This window comes from Pongo pygmaeus, chromosome 9 (genome assembly GCF_028885625.2).
Source record: "Pongo pygmaeus isolate AG05252 chromosome 9, NHGRI_mPonPyg2-v2.0_pri, whole genome shotgun sequence".
Taxonomy (NCBI): domain Eukaryota; kingdom Metazoa; phylum Chordata; class Mammalia; order Primates; family Hominidae; genus Pongo; species Pongo pygmaeus.
In genome coordinates, this window is record NC_072382.2 from 111815314 (window position 1) to 111842165 (window position 26852).

At 37.3% G+C, this 26852-nt stretch overlaps 1 protein-coding gene across 5 annotated transcripts in view; it reads left to right on the forward strand.

Moving 5' to 3' along the window:
* ZC3H12C (zinc finger CCCH-type containing 12C) overlaps window positions 1-26852 on the forward strand; it is an 84965-nt gene that overhangs the window by 43084 nt on the left and 15029 nt on the right. For all 5 annotated transcript variants that reach the window (XM_054437437.2, XM_054437436.2, XM_054437433.2 and 2 more), the window contains exons 2-3: window positions 4026-4777; window positions 20546-20685. In XM_054437437.2, coding sequence (XP_054293412.2) covers window positions 4098-4777; window positions 20546-20685 — 820 coding nt within the window. In that variant the 5' untranslated portion in view covers window positions 4026-4097. The remainder of the gene's footprint in view (window positions 1-4025; window positions 4778-20545; window positions 20686-26852) is intronic.

Consider the following 26852-nt stretch of genomic DNA (forward strand, 5'->3'; position numbering starts at 1 on the left):
TCTTAAGGTCAATTACAATGGAGCCCTGATAATACAGTTTAAAAATTAGCTGTATTTCTTGGAGTTTTTTGATAACTATGGGAGTAAAAACTGACCTACTTTGTGAAACTTGGACTATGCTGCTTCATGAAATGAGCAAAATTACCCTTATTAGTTAATATTTCGTTGATTAAATTTAAGATGGTTTATATGAGTTTACATTTTAGTAAATGCAAACTTAAAAGTCTAATAATTTTTTAAGAAATGAAAAGTATTTTCTACTTCACATGTAATAATACATTCTGTGCTGTTAATGGTCTTTTCCGTTCTTTTAAAAGTTCTGTTAATCATTTTTAAAGAGCTGAACGAAAATAAAGATTATATACCATTCTTTCTTCTTAAGTTTCTCACAGTAATTTCTTGTAAGTTTTACGTATTTCATTATATTAACAAATACTGCAGCCTATTTAAATACCTTGTTTTTAAATCTTTATCATGTAGCTTTTCATTGAATGATTTCAAGATATTGCCAAATGCTGGGTTGTTTTTAGGTGCCCTATTAAGTAAGGGCAATCGTTTGCTAATTACAAGTGGGTAAGGAAGTATTCTAGAGATCAAAGTTTTAAAAACCAAATCTTTACCATTTGGATCAATACAAATCAGGTTATTTCAAATTTGTAGTACGCTTATAGGCCTAGAAATTGAACTCATTTGTCCCTATTTGTACTGTTTCTATTTAACCTCTTGTTTTGCAAGCACTAAAAATCATTTAACTGCTTGTTTAGTACACGATGACACTGGATAACCTTCTCTGAGCTAACCAATGAAATCTAGAAGATGAAGAGAGGCCTGTCAGTGTGAAAAAAGTTCAACCAGAATATTTTAAGACAAAACTTATTTGCCTAGAAAAATTGGATGTTAATTTCTTTTTAAGTAGGTTAGGCTTACATTTATCCTTAGCATTAAAAAGTCAGCCTAATTATTGTAAACTTTTTACTTAAAATTATGTGCAAATTACATAAATTATCATACGTTAAAAATATGTGGTATTGACTAAATACATTGGTATACAAATGAGGTTTGTGTGATTTAGTTATTAAAAAAACTGAAAATCCTATTTTCCCCCTTGTATCATGATAGCCATATAATAAAATTACATGGTATAGTAGGTTTAGGTAGTATCACTGACACTTTTTTAAAATATTAGATAGAAGATATAGAAAGATTTAAATACCTTTTAGAGTGATTGATTTTCAGTTTAAAAACTTTGCAGTATCTGATTTTGTTACTCACTTATCCTTTAAGCAGAACATTTCATTCCAATATTTGTCACTGGTTGTATTTTTCATAAGGTATTCATTTTGTCTGATGTAAAAAAACAAAAACAAAAGCAAACCCCAAATTGCTCAATATTAAATAATATTTCCTAGGTCAATTCAGGGATTTGGTCAGCAAGTCATTATCTTGAAGAATTATCTCACAACAGCACTTACACAAAACCCAAACTTTTCAGGGGAGATCAAAAATGTTGCCCATTAAATGCACTTCCTGCAGTCAGAGCAGATTGTGGGGTTTACAGAACAATGATGTCGGAGCTTCCAGATTGGTTTGGCAGCTGCATTGTTCTCGGAGGGTAAACCAGACGCACTTAAGTCCCAGTCTCTTTTATAGGCTTTTGTTCATACCAAATTATTCTTTCACTGTGCTAGCATTCATGATGGCATGTTAAAGGCGTGCAGCTTAGCAACCAGCTTCTGGTTGCCAAGCAGCCCAGCTTCCAATAGGTTTTCCTCGTTTAAGATACTTTTGGTGGGAGCGCCATGAAGACCATGGTGTGGACTTTTCTTTTAACTGTATCCCTTTATTAGGATGCTGCTGTGATTTGTTACTTGCATTATGGTGTTAGTATATTACAGTAGTTAATAAATCACAGGGTGTAAAAATCTGTTTTTAAAATTCCTTCCTTCAATTCTAAATAATTGGGCTCATGCATATCCATATTAATAGGAAAAAATTGAAGTGGGATACAACTTCATAATGAAGCAGATGTATATAGAGCTCTCCTAAGGGATATTTCTTTTTATGAGTTGGGCAATCCGGAGCCAGGGAAATTGATGTTTCTTTAAAACTAATGAATCCTGTATTAGTAGAACAATGATATTAAAGTTGTCTGTCTTCTCAGGGAATAGGCCCTGAGGAAATTCCTGTAGAATTGTGTAGGAGTTCTACACTGAAGGAATGTTAAGTGTATTATCAAGCTGAAGATTCCATGTTCTCTTCTCTAGTATTTACCATAGTTAACAAAATGTATTTCATTACTTGACTCTCTAATTAAAGTTTACCAGGTATGCTTTCAAATTTGTGACTTCTCAGAAAATCACTTAGCATTTTCTTTTAACATTTATATAATAGCTGTTTTCTAGTGTAAATATGATGTTGAAGAGCTTTAGAAACATTTTCTCAGTTTTCTTTTTCAGGTTAGTTTTAAATAGGTGTTTTATGGCAGTCTCAAATTCAGCTATCACTGGCTTGCTAATGCTGTATCTGCATAGAATACTAGAATTACCTTAACAAGTAAATCATGAGGCCAGGCGTGGTGGCTTACGCCTGTAATCCCAGCACTTTGGGAGGCCAAGGCGGGCAGATCACTTGAGGTCAGGAGTTTGAGACCAGCATGGCCAATGTGGCGAAACTTTGTCTCTACTAAAAATATAAAAATTAGCCAAACGTGGTGGCACTCACCTGTAATCCCAGCTACTCAGGAGGCTGAGGCAAGAGAATCATTTGAATATGGGAGGCAGAGTTTGTAGTGAGCTGAGATTACACCACTGCACTCCAGCCTGGGCAACAGAGTGAGACTCCCTTCTCGGAAAAAAAAAAAAAAGTAAATCCTTGATGTGGATATAGTTCTTACAATGAAGCACCAGAGAAAATAGCTTTATTTTCCTAACCCATTCCTAGTAGAGAAATAACATTTCCAATAGTCTTTAAGGAAAAATAGTAAAATGGCAAAAAACAAACCAATTTTAAATAGTAAAAGTATTCTTATATGGTGAAAAATAGGAAAAAAGATGACTTTTTAACCAAATGCAGATTAATGGCTAGTTAATGTGATATAATACAGGAGCATTTTCTGCCATAAAATTCAAGAAACTGAGATAACATTGTTTATTTAATATGCCTAATTGTTTGCTGCTAATTTTAGGTGAGATATCATCTCTGCTTCCGTAAGAGCAGATAGAATAAAACTTTTATTTTTTCCTGGAATGAAATAGACTGTTGTTTCCCTGGCACTTAATAAGGATAGCATAATGCTAGAAATTATATTGTGTTACTATGTTCCATAGTCAAAAAGTCATGATTACTAGGGCAAAACTCTGTTCATCTCTAAGAAGAATTTAACTCACCTTGTAATTATTTAATTCCCTTCTGGCCATCTTAGAATATGTGTTCTTTCATTGCAGTATCTATATTATTTTTGAAAGTTCTTTAGATTGTTGTTAAGCTTCATCCAGATTAATAATGATTTTTCAAGTATAAGTTAATGGTCTCTTTCTACGTGGCTTTCTCTTTAAAAGAATATTTATAGATACTTATGAATTCTGTTAGAGAAAAATGTAAATTTTAACCTGTCATGCATATTAAAAACATACTTTTTGATAATATTCTATGTGTCACTCTAGAATTATAAGCCGTCCTAAAAGTAGAAAAATCTGATCCATCGAGATTGAGAAGGAGAATGATATAGTGGGAAAAGCATGGGTTTTAGAATCAGACGAAACTGGGTAAAAAAATACAGTTCTACTACTTATTTACTTTGTTGCCTTGGAGGAATTACATGGCCTTTCTAATTTATGACTTCTGCATCTGAAAAAATGGCAGATGATACTGTCTTGGCAAGGGTGTTAGGAGGGAGGAGAGGATGTAGACAAAATACAAAGTATTTTGAGTAGTTGAGTAGTTGAGTAATTCTCTTCTGACTTCTCCATTGAGACAGAAATGTAGCCATAACTATGAAATTCTAAATATTTTACATTTTTCTCTAGGAATACGGGGTGCTTTGCATTCAGGAATACAGAAAAAACAGCAAAGTGGAGTCAAGTACACGTAACAGCTTCATGGGCTTGAAGGATCACCTAGGGCATGACCTCGGCCACCTTTATGTGGAGAGCACTGACCCACAGTTAAGTCCAGCTGTACCTTGGTCAACAGTAGAAAACCCAAGTATGGATACCATTAATGTGGGGAAGGATGAAAAAGAGGTGTCTGAAGAGAATGCAAGCTCTGGTGACTCTGAAGAAAACACAAATTCTGATCATGAGTCAGAACAATTGGGTAGCATTTCAGTAGAGCCAGGCTTGATAACTAAGACTCACAGACAACTCTGCAGGTCTCCCTGTTTAGAGCCTCACATACTCAAGCGCAATGAAATTTTGCAAGACTTTAAACCTGAAGAGTCCCAGACTACATCCAAGGAAGCAAAGAAACCCCCTGATGTGGTACGAGAATACCAAACAAAACTGGAGTTTGCACTTAAGTTAGGTTATTCTGAAGAACAGGTTCAGCTTGTACTAAACAAACTTGGTACTGATGCTTTAATCAATGATATTTTGGGAGAACTTGTCAAACTTGGAAATAAAAGTGAGGCTGATCAAACGGTTAGTACAATTAACACTATAACACGGGAAACTTCTTCCCTGGAATCTCAGAGGTCTGAATCTCCAATGCAAGAGATTGTAACAGATGATGGTGAAAATCTGAGACCAATAGTTATTGATGGCAGCAATGTGGCAATGAGGTAAGTGGAAAAATCGTTACTGAAAATTACTACCAAATAATCTTTAAAAGTTATTTCTAACTTTGTGGCTCTTTTGCTTCTCACGGTCATTAAAGTCAACATTTTTCTGTATCCTGATGTTAACTTTAGAAAACATTAGTTTTCCGTCTCTCTTCTTTCAGGGCACTCAGCCATCTTTACTTCATTTATCCCTGTATAGAGACCCATTTTTCTCAGATATGTCTCTTTTTGTCCTCATCTGGCTAAATTTCTATGGTATAAAAATTAGTGTGTGTTTCTGGTTTAGTATTAATCAGTAGTTTTAAATGAATAATTTGATATGATAATATTCAACAATTTTAGAATCTAGTCAAATGGTCTATTTCTTTAGGAAGTTAAATAACCCTAATTCTTCTAGAAAATAAACTATGTATTTTATTGATCTGAGAAAAAACCAAAGCTGTAGTTTGAATTGTTTCGTAATTTGAGTTGTTTCCATTCAAGAAATGCAAATCAGAAATAATTCTTAAGGAACTGGGGGGAACAACTTTCAGTGAAAATTTTTTTGGCCAGGCAGAGTGGCTCACACTTGTAATCCCAACACTTCGAGAGGTCGAGGTGGAAGGATCATTTGAGGCCGGGAGTTTGAGACCAGCCTGAGCAACATAGGGAACACCTCTACCTATACCAAAATATCTATCTATCTATCTATCTATATATCTATCTATATATCTATACATATATATAAAAAATAAAATTTTAAAAGAAATTTTTTTTTGTAATTTTGATGGCTCAATATTTAAAGCACATCTAAATTCAATCAGCTTATGGGTAACTGCTCACAATTTCAGAGCGCTGTGAAGATAAAAGGATATATGTATAAAAGCATCAGTTCTTCCTCTGGAGAGCTTAGAGTTTCATATGCAGTTTCTCAGAAGGTGATCTGAAGATGCCTACCAGAGAATCATCTGAGGGACTTATTGAAAATGCAGATTCTATATCAGTGCTGTCCAAGGGAAATACAATGCCAACCATGTATGTCATATTAAATTTTCTAGTACCTACATTAAAAAGTAAAAAGAAACAGGTAAAATTAATGTGACTAATGTATTTTGTTTAGGCTAACATGTCTAAAATATCTTGCTGACATGTAATCAATTTTAAAAAGTTATTAATGAGATAGTTTACATTATTCTTTTTTTTTTTTTTAAGACAACATATTACCCTGTCACCCAGACCGGAGTGCAGTGGCACCATCTCGGCTCACCGCAACCTCCGCCCCCAGGTTCAAGTGATTCTCGTGCCTCAGCCTCCCTGAGTAGCTGGGACTCCAGGCACATGCCACCATGCCTGGCTAATTTTTTTATTTTTTAGTAGAGCCTGGGTTTTACCATGTTGGCCATGCTGGTTTCAAACTCTTGACCTCAAGTGATCTGCCTGCCTCGGCCCCCCAGCACTTTGGGTGCTGGGATTACAGGCGTGAGCCACCACTCCTGGCCTGCATTATTCTTTTGATTTTAAGTCTTTGAAATCTGGTGTATATTTTATAGCACATCTCAATTCAGAATAGCCATATTTCAGGTGCTCAGTATCCTGATGTGGCTATTGACTACTATATTGGACAATGCACTTCTAGAGCCCCATGCAGACCTACCAAGTCAAGTTCAAAGTGTAACTCAGGCATCACTTTGTAAGTAGTATGGCTTCCAATAATGATGTATGCTGAAATTAGGGAACTACTGTTTTCTGTAGGTGACAGCAAGTTCTTTGACATAGACTATGAGGAGAACCAACCTATAATCCTCTAAATAGCTTTTTCGGGTGGAGGCAGTATTATCTTTCTTTCATTTATTAGCAAATGCAACAAGATTTGAACTACTTGCCAAGACAAAATGGAATTCAAACCCAAATATGTCTGACCTAAAAGCCTATATTCTTCATTATATAAAAAAGAGAAAAACTAAGTTGAAAAGGTTAAAGCCAGATCTTACTAGAGAATTTAAAGCTGGCTCTGTAATCCAAGGGTAATTGAAGGGTTTTCTGTAGAGGAGTGTCAAGAGTAGAGTTGTGCCTTATACTGATAATTTTTGCAGTGATGTATGGGAGGTAGGAGATCAGTTTGGATGTAAACAACCCTTTCTAATGGAGTAGAAAGAATCTCGCCAAGTGTCATAGAGGTATGGAATGCTCATAGGGCTTTGAGAAGGACTTCAGTAAGATTACCTCTCTATTGTTTGATCTTTCCCAAACTTGACCACAAAATGATCTTTTTCTTATAATAATCCAGAATGTCTGAATGATTACCTTAGTGATAATATGTAAGACCAAAAGCCATAAAATTGCCAAACGAGGGAATAGTGAAGGAAGGTCATAGATCCCTGAGGAACACCTACAACCATGGCTGTATACCAGAATTACCAGAGGAGTTATTTAAAAATACATCTTCTAGCATTCTACTTTTGTAGAATATAGAATTAGTCTCTATCCACATGTACCCTCCAGTTTAAATTCATATATTTTCTTTTTTTTTTTTTTTTTGAGACTGAGTCTCGGTTTGTCGCCCAGGCTGGAGTGCAGTGGCACAGTCTCGGCTCACTGCAAGCTCCGCCTCCCGGGTTCACGCCATTCTCCTGCCTCAGCCTCCCAGGTAGCTGGGACTACAGGCACCTGCCACCATGCCCGGCTAACTTTTTGTATTTTTTTTTAGTAGAGATGGGGTTTCACCATGTTAGCCAGGATGGTCTTGATCTCCTGACCTTGTGATCCACCTGCCTTGGCCTCCCAAAGTGCTGGGATTACAGGCGTGAGCCACCATGCCCGGCTAAATTCATATATTTTCTTAAATGAATCCAGTGCTTTCTAGATTTTTACGTGGTTTTAGGTTCAGATGACTTGTCGTTAAGAAAATACAATTAAGGCCGGGCACAGTGGCTCATGTCTGTAATCCCAGCACTTTGGGTGGCCAAGGCAGGTGGATCACTTGAGGCCAGGAGTTCAAGACCAGCCTGGGCAACATGGCAAAATCCCATCTCTACTAAAAATACAAGAATGAACTGGATATGGTGGTGCATGCCTACATGGGAGGCTGAGGTGGGAGGATGGAACGAGCCTGGAAGGCAGAGGCTGCAGTGAGCTGAGATCACATCACTGCACTCCAGCCTGAGCAACAGAGTGAGACCCCATCTCAAAAACAACAACAGCAACAACAAATTCTAGTGAGCTATCCAGAGTGGGAATGAGATAAATTGATGTTAGACCCCTTTGGTACCTAAAAGTGTTTGAGTCCTTCAATAATTCTTCCATGACCTAGTCATCCGACTTCATTAAAATTAACTAAATCTCCATATCCCATTTCAGCTTCTTCCAGATTTTATATAAAATAAGAATGATGAAAGAAAAAGCCCAGAGCTTCATGGCTACCTCCACATCATGCCATAGCACACATTCTTCTGTTGATTGTTAGAATGGAAGCTGGCCACACCAGTCTTGTGTTTTGGATATGAACAGACTGTTGAAACTTTTCCCTCCTTTATCATGGCAAGTCCTACCTTTTGGGTAGTGAACCCAGGTTTCTGGGATTAGATTAAATCTCTCCCCTGACTGGTGGGTAGGCCTTATTTTTGCACGTTCGTGTGGAGTATTAGGATAAATGTTTTGTTGGCTAATAATCTCAGGTGAACCACTTTTGCCCATGGGATCCATGCTTGTATTTTCTCTCTGTTAGTGATAGGGAGCTACCAGAAGAATTTAAGCAAGGTAAAAAGTGGCATAGTAACATTTGCCTTTAGGAAAAATCACTCTATAGAGAAATGTAGAGAATGGATTTGAGCACTAAGATTGGAGACAAAGAGACCCACTTATGTTTGAAAATATATGCAAAAGTTAAATTGTGGACAACTCCTGGAAAAAGATGCACCAAGAATATCATTGGTTTTGTATACCAATCAAATGACACAGAATAGAGAAATAACCATTTGCTTGAGAGTTTATACTCAGCCCCGCAAAGAGTCATATTGGAAAACAGCTGATGTTAGTACATATCTGATTGTAACTGGGGTATTAAAAAAAGCACTGCAGGTAAATCACTGAAGTAATTTTCTTCAAGTTTGAACAGAAATCAGATATAGATTATAGAGTCGGAATATGAACAGGGAAAATGCATTAAGCTGTGATAACTTTTCCTCTGTATCAAGAAAATGAACTAAGCCCATGTGTTTATGAAATACAAGCAGAGTTTAGCAATCTGTACAATCAGGATTTAAGCTTCTGATTCATCTTTTAAAAAGTACAAAGCTTTTCTTATATCTAATCTTTGTGAAGCTGTATGAACTTGAGAACCCTTTTTAATATAAATTTGAATACTGAAGGCTTTCTTGCCTAGGCTCTAAAATTTGCCTTCAATTGTTTGGTTGGTTTTGCTCTCCTGTTGCCTGTTTATCATTTAAGTACAGCACTGACTTATAGTTAATAAAATCATCCTGGACACCCAGTCCAAATGTATGGTTTAGACTACAGATGAGACTAAAAATTGCCAGAATTCATACAAATTTGTTTTTGGCTCTCTCAACAAAACTATATCAAAATTACGTGCAGTAGACCTGCATGAATTGTGTCTAGCCCAAATTGAGATATGCTATAAATATAAACTACATATCACATTTCAGAGACTTCATACAAAAATATGTAAACTATTTGAATAACTTTTATGTTGATTGTGGATTTAAAGAATTTGATATATTGAGTTAAATGAAATACATACTAAAATTAACTTCAGCTGCTTTTTACTTTTTTAATGTGCTATGCCAGATGATTTAAAACTATATATGTGGCTCACATTATATTTCTATTGAATAGCCTCTCAGTAGACTGTTTTGTAAGCCCCAATTTACTAGAAGTAACATTCATTAAAGGATAGCTTAAATTCCCTCTAGGTGAGTGTCACAGGTATTACTTCATTTGGCAGTGCCCCATTTCTCTTACTGTTTTTAAAGAAAATCCTTAGAGCCTATGAAAAGAATCAAAGAATCAGAGCTAGCCTTTTGTTGTTGTTTAATTATATCATTGTGGAGCCTGACAAAGACAGATATTAGAGTTATTGCACCTCTTTATAATTCTAAGTACATAATTCTAGTTGTCATCAATATCATGTACTTTAATAGACCAGTCAGCAGTAAACTTTCCTGTTATCTCAAGTGTGCTTATTTAAACTCCAACCTAAAAATTGGCAACCTTAGTAATCCTATTACATAGAAATAAAGTTAATCACAGATCTTCACCTAACTAGTGTTACCAGTTACACAAAATGGGGAAAAAGTGATTAGAGTCCATGTTTTCTACTTTTGTTAATAAGACATTTTTACATCTACTAAACAGATTTTCTTCATTATCTTTAGACTGGATCTTGACCAGATAGATGTTGCCTCAAATTGTAGACCTTACATGGTGAAGGAAATCTTTTTTCCTTTCCTTTTTCCTTAGCCCTTTCAATTCTCAAAGCTACCTCTCTCAACTGTACTGCTGTTAAGCTCATAACCAACTGAAGGGTAATAATTACTTCATAATAGACTTCCATAGTAATTTTGGTGTTAAATATTTTTGTTGTCCTAAATCGATGACTTCCAGGCTTCTATTTTCCTTTAAAGCAGTACAATCCTGCAAATCTCTTCATGGAAGCCCAATATTTAAATCAAGCAATAGCAGAGTTCTGTTTGAATTGGGAAGGATGTACATACAGGGTTGTATTCCCACTTAAAAATTCCCTTCTCTACTCCCCAGAAGGTCCTGCCATGCCATGGAATTTCTGTTTGGAACACAGCTTGATAAGCGTTGATTTAAATGATCTATGACAAGGGACATGGATTTAGTTTTCTAGTGGTATGTTTAATATTTAGCATCCTGTGAATGAGATTTAGCTTCAGAATGATTTTGGTATATTGGAAAAGAGATCAGAGACAATAACATTGAGTAGCTGTAAGAATAACAAAATAGGCATGCATAAGTAGTTATGAGCCTTCAGTACAAAAGAAAAAACTCCAGATCCCCATAAGATGAATTATAGATTCTCAAATAAATATGAAATTTAATTGGACTACAATGAGAAAAAGTAAAATATCCTGTTTCTACGTTTCTGTATTTTCGTATTGAAGATGAGAGGCAGCTGCACTTCTTCCCCCTGCTTAAGAACTACGGAATAGATGTAAGAGAATTTAACAATCATTAAACATTGAAAAATATATCAGTGAAGAAGGTCTTAAAGTCACCTTTTTAGAGTCCTTTAAAATTAAAATCTATTTTCATGTGTCCAAGATGGTTTATGTAAAATCAGACCTAAAATATGAGAAAAAAATAAAATTAATTCACCAAATATTTGAAGAGTACCTGGACTTTATATTAATAATTTAATGTTCTATAAATATTTATTAATATTATAATTATTCTGTGATTAAAATCTACTATACTCTTTCTCTAATATAATTAACTATATCTAAACTGGAAGGATTTTGATACTAAAGATTCAAGTATGATTTTCTAGTTTAAAAAGATTATTTTTAAAAACACACACACATATATGTATATGTATATGTGTATGTGTATATATGTATAAAGACGGGGTCTTGCTATGTTGTCCAGGCTGGTTGAACTCCTGGGCTCAAGCAGTCCTCCCACCTAAGCCTCCCACAAGTGCCAGGATTACAGGCGTGAGCCACCGTGCCCAGCCTAAAAAGATACCTTTATATTTCCATTCTAGCCACTTCATTGACAAACTCTGCTAACTTGTGTCCTTATCACAATAGGTAGGTTAATCTAATTACCCATTAAAGTAATAGAAGTTTTATAATCATACTTATTTTTCTAGTGGAGGGTATCTTATGCAAGTACATCTTAGAATATAGCAAACTTACAGGTCAAGTTTTTAATTTAAATAAAAGATGATATATAGAAGGTTATAGAAAATCAGTTGCATGTCCTTTTGAATCCCATAATGACCTTGATCTTTTGTTTGGTTTCTTTTTAAAACACTGTTTAGTGATCTCTACACATCATGCATTCTGCTCTAAAAGTCACAGTTTAGTATTGTGAGATTAAAGCTATTAAATAAAGATGTATTTTATTGGTTTCATTTTGATTCCAAAACAAGATTTTTCCATTTTCTAAACATTAAGACTGAGAGGACATGAGAAAGTAAAGAAACTAGCATGTGTTGAACACTTCGATATGCCAGGCACTTGGCTAGGTTTATTACCTTATTCAGTTCTCACAACGCTATGAGGTAGGTGAGGTTATTTTCATTTTAAAGATGAGAAATTGAGATTCAGAATAAGAATCCCAAGCTCACACAGAAAAGTGGTAAAGAAAAGATTTAAACTCCTGTCAAATTCCAGAGGCTATGTTATTTTCAGTATCTTCAAGAGCCATCTCTATTTGGGGTACTGAAATGTGCCATTCTAGGTACTTTGTATCATTAGATTTTAGATGATTTGTGAAAAAGACTTTTTAAGACTAGGTCTTCTTTAATCAGGTAAATAATATACGTATTATATAAGTTTTAGAAATAAAGATCACCTGTAATTTCCAAGGTTTTTAACAAGCATTATATAATATGCAAATTGTAGTAAAATCAAATTTGAGGAAATAAAAAGATAACTGAAAAGAGGTTCCTTTGTTCTTTTCTTCACTGCCATATAAAGTATTAAAAAGAGGCAGTCTCTTTTTATAGATGCCTTCATTCTCTTTTTAGGTTTTTCCATGTTTTTCAATTACTCCCCGTGTCTATCATTGGAAGGTAACAGTTATAATTCTAAAATAACCCTTCCTGTTCTGTGGTTAACCTAGTTAATGGTATCTGTATATATACCTAAAGAAAACATTAATATGTAACATTATGGTTTTTTAGATATGGCAGATCTAAAAGTGGTTGTCCCATCATCTTCCCTTCTAGGCCCCAGACTGAGGCACATTGCATTACAATATGTGGTCCCTTGAATTTTTCTCTGCATTACAAAACCCACCACTATTATCTATTAACCATTGTAGGTGGCTAATGTAGTGCCATTAATAAACAAGCATAATTCTCCGGTGGCAATTCATATGGTGATATAGGATACAAGATATTATTTTGACTTCTTAGGTCCTTCTGTTGAGGACAGAAAAGTAGAATTTATGTGCTTTTCCAATATATTAGTCTTGAGTAAAGATAATCTTGTTAGAGCTATGAGACAAAGTGAATTTACAGAAAAATGAAAAATTATAACAGTGAAAGCCTTATGAAGAATATGTTTGTTAAGATAATTTATGTTCATTTAGCTCTCCCTAATTTCCAATTGTCTAGTTCATAAGGAGTTGCTTTTACCTGAAACTGAGTAGGCATTTTTGGATAGAAGTAATGAGGTTTCAATTAACCCAGTCCAAAGTGTAGTAGTCCTTTTCAGAGCTTGGTCTGCAGATTAATTTCATCTTATTATCCAATATAAGCTCTGCAACAAATTACAGAAATTTGGGGGGGAAGTTGCAGTGACTCTAGTAAATCAGCATCTCATATCCTATGTGGTATTTTAGTTGCCACTGATGTTAGGATACCTCTGTTCTTCAAAATGTGGCCCATAGCATGGAAGATCCCCAGCACATACTTACTCTTGATATAAACAAGCACATACTCACCAGCTCAAGTGCCCTGTCTCCTAGAATCTTCCAAATACCCAGAGTACAGAAAGTGATGGCCCTTAGGCTACACAGCAGGTCTCTTCACAACAAATTAACAGCAGTAAGAAACAAGAGAGAGGCATGTTCTTCTAACAGACGACCTATTGGCTCAGGAATCTCAGACGAAAAAGAAAAGGTAGAAGATGATTGAGAGAAACCCATAACTTGTTGTTTTGTTTTGTTTTGTTTTGTTTTTGAGACGAAGTCTCGCTCTGTCGCCCAGGCTGGAGTGCTGTGGCGCCATCTTGGCTCACTGCAAGCTCCGCCTCCTGGGTTCACGCCATTCTCCTGCCTCAACCTCCTGAGTAGCTGGGACCACAGGCGCCCGCCACCACGCCCGGCTAATTGTTTTTGTATTTTTAGTAGAGACAGGGTTTCACCGTGTTAGCCAGGATGGTCTCGATCTCCTGACCTCGTGATCCGCCCTCCTCAGCCTCCCAAGGTGCTAGAATTACAGGCGTGAGCCACCGCGCCCAGCCCCATAACTTGTTTTAATGGGTCAGGCTAAAACAAGAAAGATGAACAGAAACTGCAGAATTCGTGGCTCTAGTCTCCACAAGACAGAGCAGGAAAAGATTAAGACAGGAAAAACAAGCAAACAGATGAGGTTGTCCCATTTACAGCACTGAGGCTCTCCCATTATGTCACTTTTGCTCCTAGTTGCACCGTTATTTCCTGTCTGATTTCCCGAGGGGAGAAATCTCTGGGGTGGGGGGTTATAAAGCTTCATGGTTGGGTTGCATCTCTTGCATCTTCCTCAGTCTCTTCCAGCATCCCTTTTTCCAATGTCCTAGCTTCCTATAGTAGTGACCTATTGACTTTTCATTAGAGGATCTTCTCTTATTTGTTGGTAGTCCCAGAAAGGGGTTTGCTCCCCTTGTGAACAATTCTAACTGGGAAGGTAACACTGCAATCTTAAGTTTCTTTGTCTTTATCTTTCTACATTTTTTTTTCCCAAAACTGGATTGCTATTGCCAATACCTGAGAAACTTGTCTATCCTTACCATCCACATACCTTTTCTTTTACCTACGCCTGAATTCCCAGTAACAAGTCTGCCATAAAAGTAGAGAAGAATAAGGGTCTATTCTGATCTGCCCTTAAATCTATCCTTGTTAATTTAGAAAATGCCTCAGTCAGCCACTGATGAATATCAATGGGGACTCACCCAATAGCAGCATCGCAGCTTCTCCCAGGTCACCTCGCAGTGGGTTTCTAAGGCATGAGAGGAGGTAGTCTCCTCTTGTTTGAGGAGGCAGTCAGCTTCCTGAGGCCAGGGCACTCCCTTACAAGAGGGGTTATCATTTGCCGCCATCATGCCTGTTCCATTAGTCAAACACAGTCAGCCAGAGCAACTCCATGCAGCAGCCAGTGTGCCACAGAGCACCTTGGCAAATGTTTCCAGATCTTTTCAGAGCACTGGGAAATAACTCTTTAAGATTGGTACCATCAGCTGGGGAAAAGGTCATATGCACTGCTACCATGTCTGATGTACCTGGCAGTCCTGGATCACTTTAAAAAGTCATTTGAGTCACCGGAGCTACTAAAGGGTAGGGCTGATTTTCTTCCATTGAGATGAAAAAATAAGTTGATTCAATGAGAACACATGACTACAGGGAGGGGAATATCACACACCAGGGCCTGTCAGGGGGTCGGAGGGAAGGGGAGGGAGAGCATTAGGACAAATACCTAATGCACGCAGGGCTTAAAACCGAGATGATGGGTTGATAGGTGCAGCAAACCACCATGGCACATGTATACCTATGTAACAAACCTGCACGTTCAGCCCATGTATCCCAGAATTTAAAGTAAAATTTAAAAAAAGAAAAGAAAAGAAAAAATAAGTTGGTTTGTATGGCACTGTAGTGTCAGTCTCATTTTGCTGTTTGGTATCCTTACTCCTTTTGCCTCCCCTTTCATCCAAGTTACCAAGGCAACCATTTGCCAACCTAATACCTTAATTCTAGGACAGTCTCTTATCCAGTTTCGCAGACTCCTTGTTCCTTCTTCATCATTTCTGCCTCCATAGCTGTGTTTTGCATGTTCAAGTTAGGGAAGTTTTGGAGATGGAATCCACATTAGAATATTCTAATAAGGCTAGCAATTTTCCCCCTTCCAAAGGGAAGTTATCTCCAGATCCTGTAGCCATTGGGAATCATCCATCCATCCAGAAGGTCATTGCCCCACTCTTCTAGGACCTAGATAGAGGCAAAGAAGGGTAACAAGAAGCAGAAAAAGCAGAAAGAGCAACAGCAGAGAGGGGTCAAGAACCTGGAGGAAGAGAAAGGAGCTTTCAGTAACTTAATCTCTTCATCCAGTTTCTTAATTCATTCTTTGTGGCTGCCCACTTCATTCCTTCTTTTATTTCCTGAGATCCAGAGATACCAATAATCCTTTTGAGTGGGGTTTTTCTGAGAATTCCTGTAAATACATCAATTTGTCTACTTCAAATGAGCTTTCTTTTGACCGTCACAAAGCAGGATTTTTATAAGTATGCTTATGCCAAATGTGAGAGAATAAAAGAAGCCTTTTACTTTTAAAAAAGAGACCTACTGACAATATTCTAGGCATCTCATATTTTTCTACTGTTAAAGCCAGTGATGAATCAGATGGGACCTTCAATGAGTTACCCATTTTGCTCAGTTGTAACTTGGAATTTGCAGAGAGGCTTTGGAATTTTCCCTGGGAACCAAATCCCACTCAGCCAAAGTAGTCAGAGGGAGACTTTTTGGCAAACATTCAGAGTTCTTACCTAATCACAGGTGACCACAAATCCTCCAACAAATTCAACCACCAAAAGGACTCACTTGAGATATACCAATCTTCCTTATTGCCAAATTGTTGGGATAAAAAAGTAATCAAGGCCCAGAGGAACATGCTAATTCATAAATATAGAATTAACTAATTTTGTTACTAAGCAGAAAACCCCTGCATCCATGCAGATAGCCCATAAGTGGCTATAGAGCTATGGTGAATGTTCTCTATTTATAAGCAATTAAAGCTACGGTCCTTTTTTTAGTAAATAGTCAACAGATAGTTCATTTGCATCAGTAGATACATGGCACTTACTCTGACATCCTGTTTTTCATCATTCTTTATCTGGCTCACTCTGATTTTGTAATTCTTTATCAGTACCTCCTCCAGTTGTCCCTTATATTGTATCTAGCACGTATGATGAGTCACATCCTTCATCATGCGTCAGTAAGGTTAGAATAAGTTCAGTCTCCCAAAACCTCTCCTAGTGTGACAAGTCCCATCTGCAGATTTGAGCCACCAGGTAACTGTCTGCTCAGGCTTAAGTTATTATTACTATGAATGATTCTGGATCTTGATGCCTGACACAGACTTCCAAGACAACAGCAGCCATTCTAGAGATTTCTCAGTTAGCATTCATTTTGGGGCCTGATCAGGGGAATATTGGCTGGGAAAGTCCTGGTAACTCAGGGACCCACCCTGCTTATCCCCACTTACCTGCCTTTCCCTCGCCGTTTAAAAGATAAGAACAGTAGCTTGCTCCCAAGTGCCATCTAAGGCTGGGAGGAGGATGAAAGGCAGCTGCCAATTGTATTGAATCTAATTTCAAGTTCCCGTGGGGTTTTACTGTACCTGGATGCAGAGCTACTGTGTTTTAGAGAAAGTACGCCTTCCGCTTTATGGAAGTATTGCCAAATTGCTCTCCCAAATAGTTATACCAATTTACACTCCCACCTGTGATGTATGAGTTCCTACTTTCACACATTCTTGGCAACATCTGGTGTTTGCAGACTTTATTTTTACCAATCTGATGGGTGTGAAGTAGTGTCTCATTTTGGCTTTAATTTGCATTTCTTTACTATTGAACATCTTTTCCTATGTTCATTGGTCATTTGAGTTTCCTCTTCTGTGAATTGATTGTTCATATCTTTTGCCTTAAAAAACAACTGGCTACCTCTTTTAATATACGAGAGTACTTTATATTCTGAGTACCAACCTTTTGATTGGTATTATATGTTGCAAATCTCCTTTCCAAAGCTATGACCTGTTTTTTTATTATGGAGTCTTTTGTATAAAGAACTTTCATGTGCTCCAATATATCTGTTTTTCTTAATAGCATGTAGTTCTATGTCTTGTTTAAGAAGTGTTCTCTTATCCTGATGTGAATTCTCTGGTAATTTATTCTAAAACTTTTATAATTTTTCTTTTCATATTTAAATATTTGATCTATCAACAATTTGTTTTTTGTATATGATGTGAGATTAAAATGCAGTTTTATTTTTTTCACAGGAATAACCAGTTGCCCTAGTACCATTTGCTAAATAGTTCATCTTTTCCTCATTGATTTTTAATGTCACCTTATTGCTGGCCTCTTGTTTTTCCATATTAATTTTAAGTTTAGCTTCTCATGTTCTGTGAAAAAAACCTTTGGAGGATTTGATTGGAATTGCAACATACAGATGAATTTGAAATCATTTGCCATCTTTATTAATCGAGTCTTACTGTCCATAAAAATAGTATATTAAGTCTTCCCTTGTGCCCTTTAATATAGGTTTTCAAATTTCATTTTGTCTATAAAGCTCTTGCATGTCTTTTTTTAAAGATTTGTATGGCTTTTATTACATTACAAATTGGATCTTTTTAAATTAAAATTGTAAATTGGTTTTGCTGCTATAGCAACACTAATTTTTTAACAAGGACGTTATATCTGCAATGTAATAACATATTGTGGTGAAAGAGTGTATTGTATGTATGGTACAGATTCCTGATATCTGTTGAAATCTGTTCTGTGACCTAGTACATAGCCAATTTATTTATAAAATTTTCATATTTTTTAAAATAATTTTTTCTCTTTAGTTTTTTGCAGAATTTGTATATGTCCATTAGATCAAGCTTGTAATTGATTATTCCAATTACCTATATCCTTATTAAATGTTTTCTTCTTCTGTCAATTAGTATGGTTGTGGATTTTTTTCATTTCTTCTAGTAATACTGTGATCTTTTGTGTTACTAATTTGGAGATGAGTTTAGAATGACTATAGCTTCCTATTAACTGTTACTTAATAACTTTTCTGCTCCTAATAATGGTTTTTGCCATAAAATATATTCTTTTTCTGGGTATTCATAGAGCTGTGCCTAGCATAGCAATTAGGGATGTTTTCAGCTGCAAATAACAGAAAACTTGACCACAGTTTCCTAAACACACGGAGGATTATGTTTTTTTAAACCAGATGGAGATATTTACCATTAACGATGTGCCGTTTTTCATCCTCATTCTTGTTTTTTCCCTGTGAGTCTTTGTGGAGAAGGAGGATAATGAAACAACCTTTATTATCAGAATTGCATAGTACAGTATCCTGTTTTATCATCTATAGAATCTTTATCCCATAATTGTAAATGGTTTGCTGTTTGCACACATTTTGTGAAAGTAAAAGTTATTTAATTATTTAGGAGATAGAATTTTGTTTCTAGAGTGAGTAAATGTGACAGTTATCCTTACCAAATGAAATTACCAGGAAGAAATGTCTATGCGGGCCTGTCGTTAGAGCCAGAAGCAATTAAATGCTCAACTCTCAGTAAACCGAGTATCATTAGTTTACTAGCAAAGCTGAATACAGTAGATTTCAGACAAGATCCAGTGCGTTCAGGGTGGTATGGCCATAGACATAATGCAATAGATTTCAAAGCATTAATGCAAAGTAAAATTGTAGTGAGGTTTTAGCAAGCTGACTTTTTGCATCTAGGAATACTTGGTACATGTGTTCTCTCTAGAGATACCATTTTCTACAGTTTTTCAGAAGACTGATTTCAGTCTTTCATTATTTTCCATGAAACCTAATATCACTTTGTACCTTTTGCTAGGGCATTCACCAGGCTATCAGGTCACCCTTCTTACCTAGAAAATGACCTCAAAATCTCCCTTTCCTTATCCCATTTTCTGAAACTCTAGTGCATCTGATTTCCCATCTAATCATGCCCTGGACCATTAGTACAGGACTATGGAACCAGGTATTTTCTCTTGTTTGTGTTTGGAGCCTTCAACATCTACAAAGCAAGTCAGTCTATTTCTATTTTTTACTAAAAATGATTAGCCATATGTTAGATGGTTCTAGGGTTTCCCAGGGAACCCTAGAACAAAATATTAATATGCCTAATGTTTACTTTATGCTAAAAGTTAACAAAGCATTTACCTTCAATATTTCATTCAGCCCTCCTTAGTCCTAAGAAGAAAAAATATCTCCGTTATAGATAACAAATGGAGCCTTCACATTATAAAAGAACATAATTACTGCATTCAAAATAGGAGACTTTTTCTTCAAAAACATTGGAATGAGTATTATTTTTGAATTATTAGGTTAAAGTGTACAAGCAGGGCCCAGTGCTAGATAAATACGTACTGAATGACTACACTCTTAGTTGGGCATTTTCTTTTAGGCACTAAGGCTGCTAATCCAATTTTGAATGCCCTTTTGTCATCATTAATCCTTGTCCAACACAATATAGTTGAACAGAAACTAGGTGTCTTTTCACTGCAGTATATGCAAAGTGTTTCTTCTATGAGATTAAGCATTGTGAACATGTTTTTCCTTTCAGTGAGTGTATAGTATGTTGTTTTACATTGGTCACCTGATAAAGTTTGTGCATTATTCAGTCATTGAGTATTGAAATATACACTAAGAACTTTTGAGAAAGAAAAGTTTTTAGAAACTCATAAGTATTCAGTTCCACTGTTTTTACAGATTTTTTTTTTTCTGTATGAGTTCTTGACATTTGACTGAAATTCTTCTTGCTGTGGTTGAAGGAAGCCCTTTCTGTTTTCTTTATTCTGAACAGCTTGTGTCTTTCTGACTAGTTAACCTTTACAACTTTGCCTTTGAAAACTCACTTTTGTTTCTTCTCTGGAAAATAATCATCCCAATTTTCTTTTTTGTTTTTCCTCACAGATCTTGATTTTCAACTTAGTTATCTTTATGTGTCTCTGAGCTATAAACTCCATTTTAACTGTGACATTTCTTATTACTGTTGTAATTATGTAATACTTTCTGTTTACAAACTTGAATTAATTTACTTAAATTTAGGTTTTGTTGTGTTTTAAGTGTTCTGTAATAATCTTTCAGCCATGGAAACAAAGAAGTATTTTCCTGCAGAGGAATAAAATTGGCAGTGGATTGGTTTTTGGAAAGAGGCCACAAAGACATTACAGTTTTTGTTCCTGCTTGGAGGAAAGAGCAATCCCGACCTGATGCTCTCATTACAGGTAGGCTTATTCCAGGCGGCTGCTTGTACCTAGCTTTCCTATAATACCCGTGCAGGTGTCTGACACTGTCAGGTATCCTAAATCCATTTCACTTACTCAGTGCATGCAGTGGGACACAAGTGTTTTTTGTTGTTGTTGTTTTCTGAGATAGAGTCTCGCACTGTCACCCAGGCTGGGGTGCAGTGGTGCGATCTTGGCTCTCTGCAACCTCCGCCTCCCAGGTTCAAGCGATTCTCGTGCCTCAGCCTGCCAAGTAGCTGGGATTACAGGCACATGCCACCACACCCGGCTAATTTTTGTATTTTTAGTAGAGACAGGATTTCACCCTGTTGGCCAGGCTGGTCTCGAACTCCTGACCTCAACTGATCTGCCCACCTCGGCCTCCCAAAGTGCTGGGATTACAGGCATGAGCTACCATGCCTGTCCAGTTTTTGAGTTTGAAAACTATCTGGTTTTCTTAATTAAACATTAATCATCACTACATAAGCCAGCTTTTTTTTTCTTTACTTTTGTGGAAACTCTGACTTCAAATTTTGTGAAATTCTGACCTTTAGAGAGATGCCAGAAGTCACAAGACCTGGATCCAAATTCTGGCTTTGCCCTTCACTAGCTATGAAGACTTTGAGCCACACAATGAACCCCTTTGGGCCCCAATTTTCTCATGTGCTATTGTGACATTAGGTGGCAGTCAGATTCTAATAACAACAGTTCAAAAAAGACATGTAAGACCGTAAGATGTGCTTCAGTCCAGTAGAAAGGAATGTATTTTGTATTATTTTGTAGTTTTTAAATGTATGAGTTTCAGGCAATGATGTCCTCTGTATCTGTTAATTATTGTTGGTGAACATTTTGCTCAATTACAGTGATTTACAATCAACATCCAACCTTTCTTGTCCTTCTCTCTGCATCCAGTATTGACAAAAACTGAGGCACCTGTGTAAAGAAAACTGTAAAACATTTTAAAACAAAAATAAATAAAGAGACCATCTACTATATACCCAAAGGGGATGATTAAGACTTAATTTTTGGCTGGGCACAGTGGCTCATGCCTGTATTCCCAGCACTTTGGGAGGCCGAGGCAGGAAGATCACTTGAGCTCAGTAATTCAAGACCAGCCTGGGCAACATGGTGAAACCCTGTTTCTACCAAAAATGCAAAAAATTAGCCAGGTGTGGTGGCATGTGCTCTGGTCCTAGATACCTGAGAAGCTGAAGTGGGAGAATCACTTGAGCCCAGGAGGCAGAAGTTGCAGTGAGCTGAGATCACGCCACTGCACTCCAACCTGGGTGACACAGTGAGACCCCATCTCAAAAAAAAAAAAGATTTAATTTTTATGTGTAATTATTACATCATTGTTAAATTAACATAAGAATGAATAGGCAAGTCATGGTGGAGTCCAAAGTGGAACCAGACCCTAGCCTATGTATAAATGTAAAGCAGAGAGGTCATCATTCAACCAGTAGCATCAAATATTGGATAACCCTTTGGGAAAAGTGTACTTGTTTAGACCCTTATCTTACACTATATAACAATAAATTCCAGGTGGTTGAAGACTAATTGTCAAAAATCAAACCATCAGAGACCATAAGAATTATCTAAATTTAAAACTTTTAGAAGAAATTACTAAGGAAAAGAGAGATAAAATTATATCAAAATTAAAGCTCCTGCATTTTGAGAAACTTTCTTAAAAATGATAATTGACAAGTTGCCTAAGGAAAAAAAATCCAACAAAGAATCATGCCCTTAATACAAAGAGCTCATACAGATTGATTAAAAAAAAAACTTCTTTCCAGTATATAAGCATCAAAAGGCTAGGAATAGACAACTCCCAGAATATAAGCACCAAATAAGAAGAAAAAAAGTTCAACCCCATTAGTAATTAAATAAATGCAAATCTAAACCATGTTATTTTTCACCCAGCAAATTAGCAGAGATGGCCAGATGCAGGGCTCACGTCTGTAATCCCAGCACTTTGGGAGGCCGAGGCAGATGGATCACTTGAGGTCAGGAGTTCAAGACCAGCCTGGCCAACATGATGAAATCCTGCCTCCACTAAAAACACAAAAAATTAGCCGGGCCTGGTGGCGGGCACCTGTAATCCCAGCTATTAGGGAGACTGAGACACAAGAATCACTTGAACCCAGGAAATGGGGGTTGCAGTGAGCCGAGATCATGCCACTGTACTCCAGCCTGGGCAACTGAGCAAGACTCCATCTCAAAAAAAAAAAAAATAGCAGAAAGTAAAAAACTGATAGCATTCAATGCCCTGAAGCAGTTACTCATAGGCTGCTGTGGAAATTGTTACAACCTGTCAAGAAAGTAGTTGGTCTTAAAATGTTAATATTCTTGGATCCACTAGTTCCCCTTCTAAGAGTAAGTTCCAAGAAAATAAGCAGAAGTACAGACAAATATTTATGACCCAAGACATCCCATGCAGTATCGTTATTTAGAATAGAAAAAAAAAAGTGTTCATTCATTAGAAGAATGGCTCAATCAATTAGGAGATATCAATATGATAGAATATGCATTCGAATATTCAGGCAGAATTTTTAATGATCTGCAGAAATGCTCTTTTACATAAAAGGCAGATTTTATTTTTGTGTGTCTGTCTATACAGACACACAGGCATACATATATATATACACATATATCAACAATGGAAAGAACAAAATACACAGAAAATGATGAGCAGGAAATACACCAAAACTGTTAAGAGTAATTGCCTCTTAGTTGCAACTTTGTGAGATTTTTATTTCTCCCTGCTTCTTAGTACTTGTCCTTACCTTTCCAATTTTCTACAGGGAACTTAACAATATTTTGATAACGGGGGAAGGGATAAAGTAAACTAAAAAAAAGAAAAACAATATTTAAGCATGTAAATGACTTTAAAGCTTCTTGAACATGAAGAGAGAAGAGAAAATGATAGTACACTGTGTAAGTGTGTCTAAGTTTAGTTTTAAAAATACCAGCATGCTAGTCCCTGCAACACATCAGTATGCAGATTGCTTTGTAAAATGACAAACTAATGTCAGAGGCTTTTAGGTATTATAACCCCAGGGTAATAATTCTCTTGACTAAAACCCTCAACCAGATAATACCTGCTAAATTGAGTAGCCCAATACTCTTTCACTGCACCAAAAAAGACACTTGATAAGAAATTTTTTTTTTTTTTTTTTGAGATGGAGTCTTGCTCTGTCACCCGGGCTGGAGTGCAGTGGCGCGATCTCGGCTCACTGCAAGCTCCGCCTCCCGGGTTCACGCCATTCTCCTGCCTCAGCCTCCTGAGTAGCTGGGACTACAGGTGCTCGCCACCGCGCCAGGCCAATTTTTTTTTGTATTTTTAGTAGAGACGGGATTTCACCGTGGTCTCGATCTCCTGACCTCGTGATCCACCCGCCTCAGCCTCCAAAGTGCTGGGATTACAAGCGTGAGCCACTGCGCCCGGCAAGAAATATTTTTAAGTTGTCAGCATCATAGATTCAGATTAGCACTTTTGCCAATCTTCCATTCATTTATCAAATATTTAACAAGCACTAGCTATGTATCAAGTGCTGTGCTAAGACTAGAAATTCAGTTAACTTGCTAGTTTTACTGAACCCATATTACTTATGTCAGGATTATTTATGTTATCCTAATTAGTGTCCTAACCTCATTAACAATTAAAGAAATGCAAATTAAGCAACATGATGACTGTGAGGCCACCGAACTTAATCTACAACTCACTTTGGTGAGGATCAAGACATGGCATAGATGAGTAAACATCCTCACAAATAATAAAGTACCATAGATTACTCATGAACGTAAGACGATGAAAGAACTGAAAGACTTCAGAGTATATAGGTTTAAGTAACTCATTTATTCATTCCACAGACAGTCATTGAACATCTACTGGTGTGCCTCATGGGCTGGGTGCTGATGGATACAAAGATAAATGACTCATGGCACCTGCCCTCAAAATGCTTATCAGGTTAATACACAAAACTATAATATGACAACTCCTATAATTGAGACAGGGCACTTGCTTTTGCACTGGTATTCTGTCATTTCTAAAAGAGATCAACAGTAGTAGGCCAGGCACAGTGGCTCACACCTGTAATCCCAGCACTTTGGGAGGCCCAGGCGGGCGGATCACGAGGTCAGGAGTTCGAGACCACCCTGGCCAATATGGTGAAACCCCATCTCTCCTAAAATTACAAAAATTAGCTGGGCATGGTGGCGTGCACTTGTAGTCCCAGCTACTCAGGAGGCTGAGGCAGAAGAATCGCTTGAACCTGGGAGGTGGAGGGTGCAGTGAGCTGAGATCTCACCAATGCACTCCAGCCTGGGTGACGGAGCAAGACTCTATCTCAAAAAAAAAAAAACAGAGAGATCAGCAGTTACATCTATTGAACAAAATTAAGTTGAAGAGCACAGTGTTTACTGAGAGCTTGCCAGGCACTGTGCTAGCTGCTTTGCCGCAAGTTAACTCATGTACTTCTCATAGTCTATCAACTGCATTTGACAACATGAAGAAATAGGCTCAACAAGATTGTGATTGTCTGATGTGGAAAGTGGCAGAACTTGAGATTTGTCCATGATTTGCTGATGCCCACATTTCTTCCACTCATACAAAGGTCTGGTCTTTTTTTTTTTTTTTGAGACAGAGTCTTGCTCTGTTCCCCAGGCTGGAGAGCCTGGCGTGATCTTGGTTCACTGCAACCTTCACTTCCCAGGGTGCAAGCAATTCTCCTGCCTCAGCTTCGCAGGTAGCTGGAATTACAGGTGTGCACCATCACACTCATCTAATTATTGTATTTTTTGTAAAGACAGGATTTTGCTATGTTGGCCAGGCTGGGCTTGAACTCCTGAGCTCAAGCAATCTGCCTGCCTCAGCCTCCCAAATGTCTGGTCTTAATGAATTCATCTGTCAGGAGCATCATCAATCTATATGCCAGGATTAGAGCTGACCCATGTCACTCTTCCATCTGTACCCAGCTCACACTTCTGCTGTGGCAATTACAACCCTTGCTTACCTGGCTTATGTGTTTGTCCAGTGCAGTCAGACTGAGGCTCCTTTGGAGAGGTTATTTTTAATCTTGATGGCTGTTACACCTAGCACAATACCAGGAAGGTATGTAATAATCATCTGTTGCAGAGATGGATTGAAAAAAACTTAGTAAGTCCAGTTAATAAGCATTGAGAAGTAGTGAGGTTTTTAAAAAAAAAAATCATGACATCTGTAGGTTTGTGCCCCACACTCCGTGCCAGAACTTACAATGGTGGGAAAATGGGGGACAGAGGAGCAAAAGTAGAAGGAAAGGATGGTTGAAAGAGAATTTTTATCATTGATTAACATATGAACTCTAGTACCCTTTCTTAAATCACAAAACAAGTCAATAGAGTTACAAAGTGCTATAAGAGAAGAGTATGCCAACCAGCCGGGCATGGTGGCTCACTCCTGTAATCCCAGCACTTTGGGAGGCTGAGGCGGGTGGATCACCTGAGGTCAGGAGTTCAAGAACAGCCTGGCCAACATGGTGAAACCCTGTCTCTACTAAAAATACAAAAATTAGCCAGGCGTGGTGACAGGCGCCTGTAATCCCAGCTACTCAGAAGACTGAGGCACAAGAATCAGTTGAACCGGGGAGGCGGAGGTTGCAGTGAGCCGAGATCACACCACTGCACTCCAGCCTGGGCAACAGAGCAAGACTCAGTCACACACACACACACAAAAGAAAAGAATATGCCAACCACAGACAAAATGAGCATATCTCTACATGGCCTTTTCTAATCAACAGATGTTTTCTCCACACAATGACTTCTTATCTTTTACTCAGTCTGACCCCCACAAGAATGCTGGCATTCATTACGATGTCTTACAGAAAGGTCATGGAGCGTATTGTAGCCATGTTTATAACAACACTTCTGACCTTACTGCCTCCTCTCTCTTTGAACTTTCTGCATTTAAAGATTTTTCCCTTTGCTACCTCGACAACTTCTACTTCCTTTCATACTCTCCCACTAGTTAGAAGAAAATAACTACAAAGTATGCAAACAAACTTAGGAGGAAAAAAATGTATTGCTCACACCTGAACCCCACACAACATACAGCTGCTTTATTAGAATGGTATTCAAGTAGGAACGTGGAAGAAGCTGTGTCCATAGTGCTCATGCTGATGGCTCCAGCT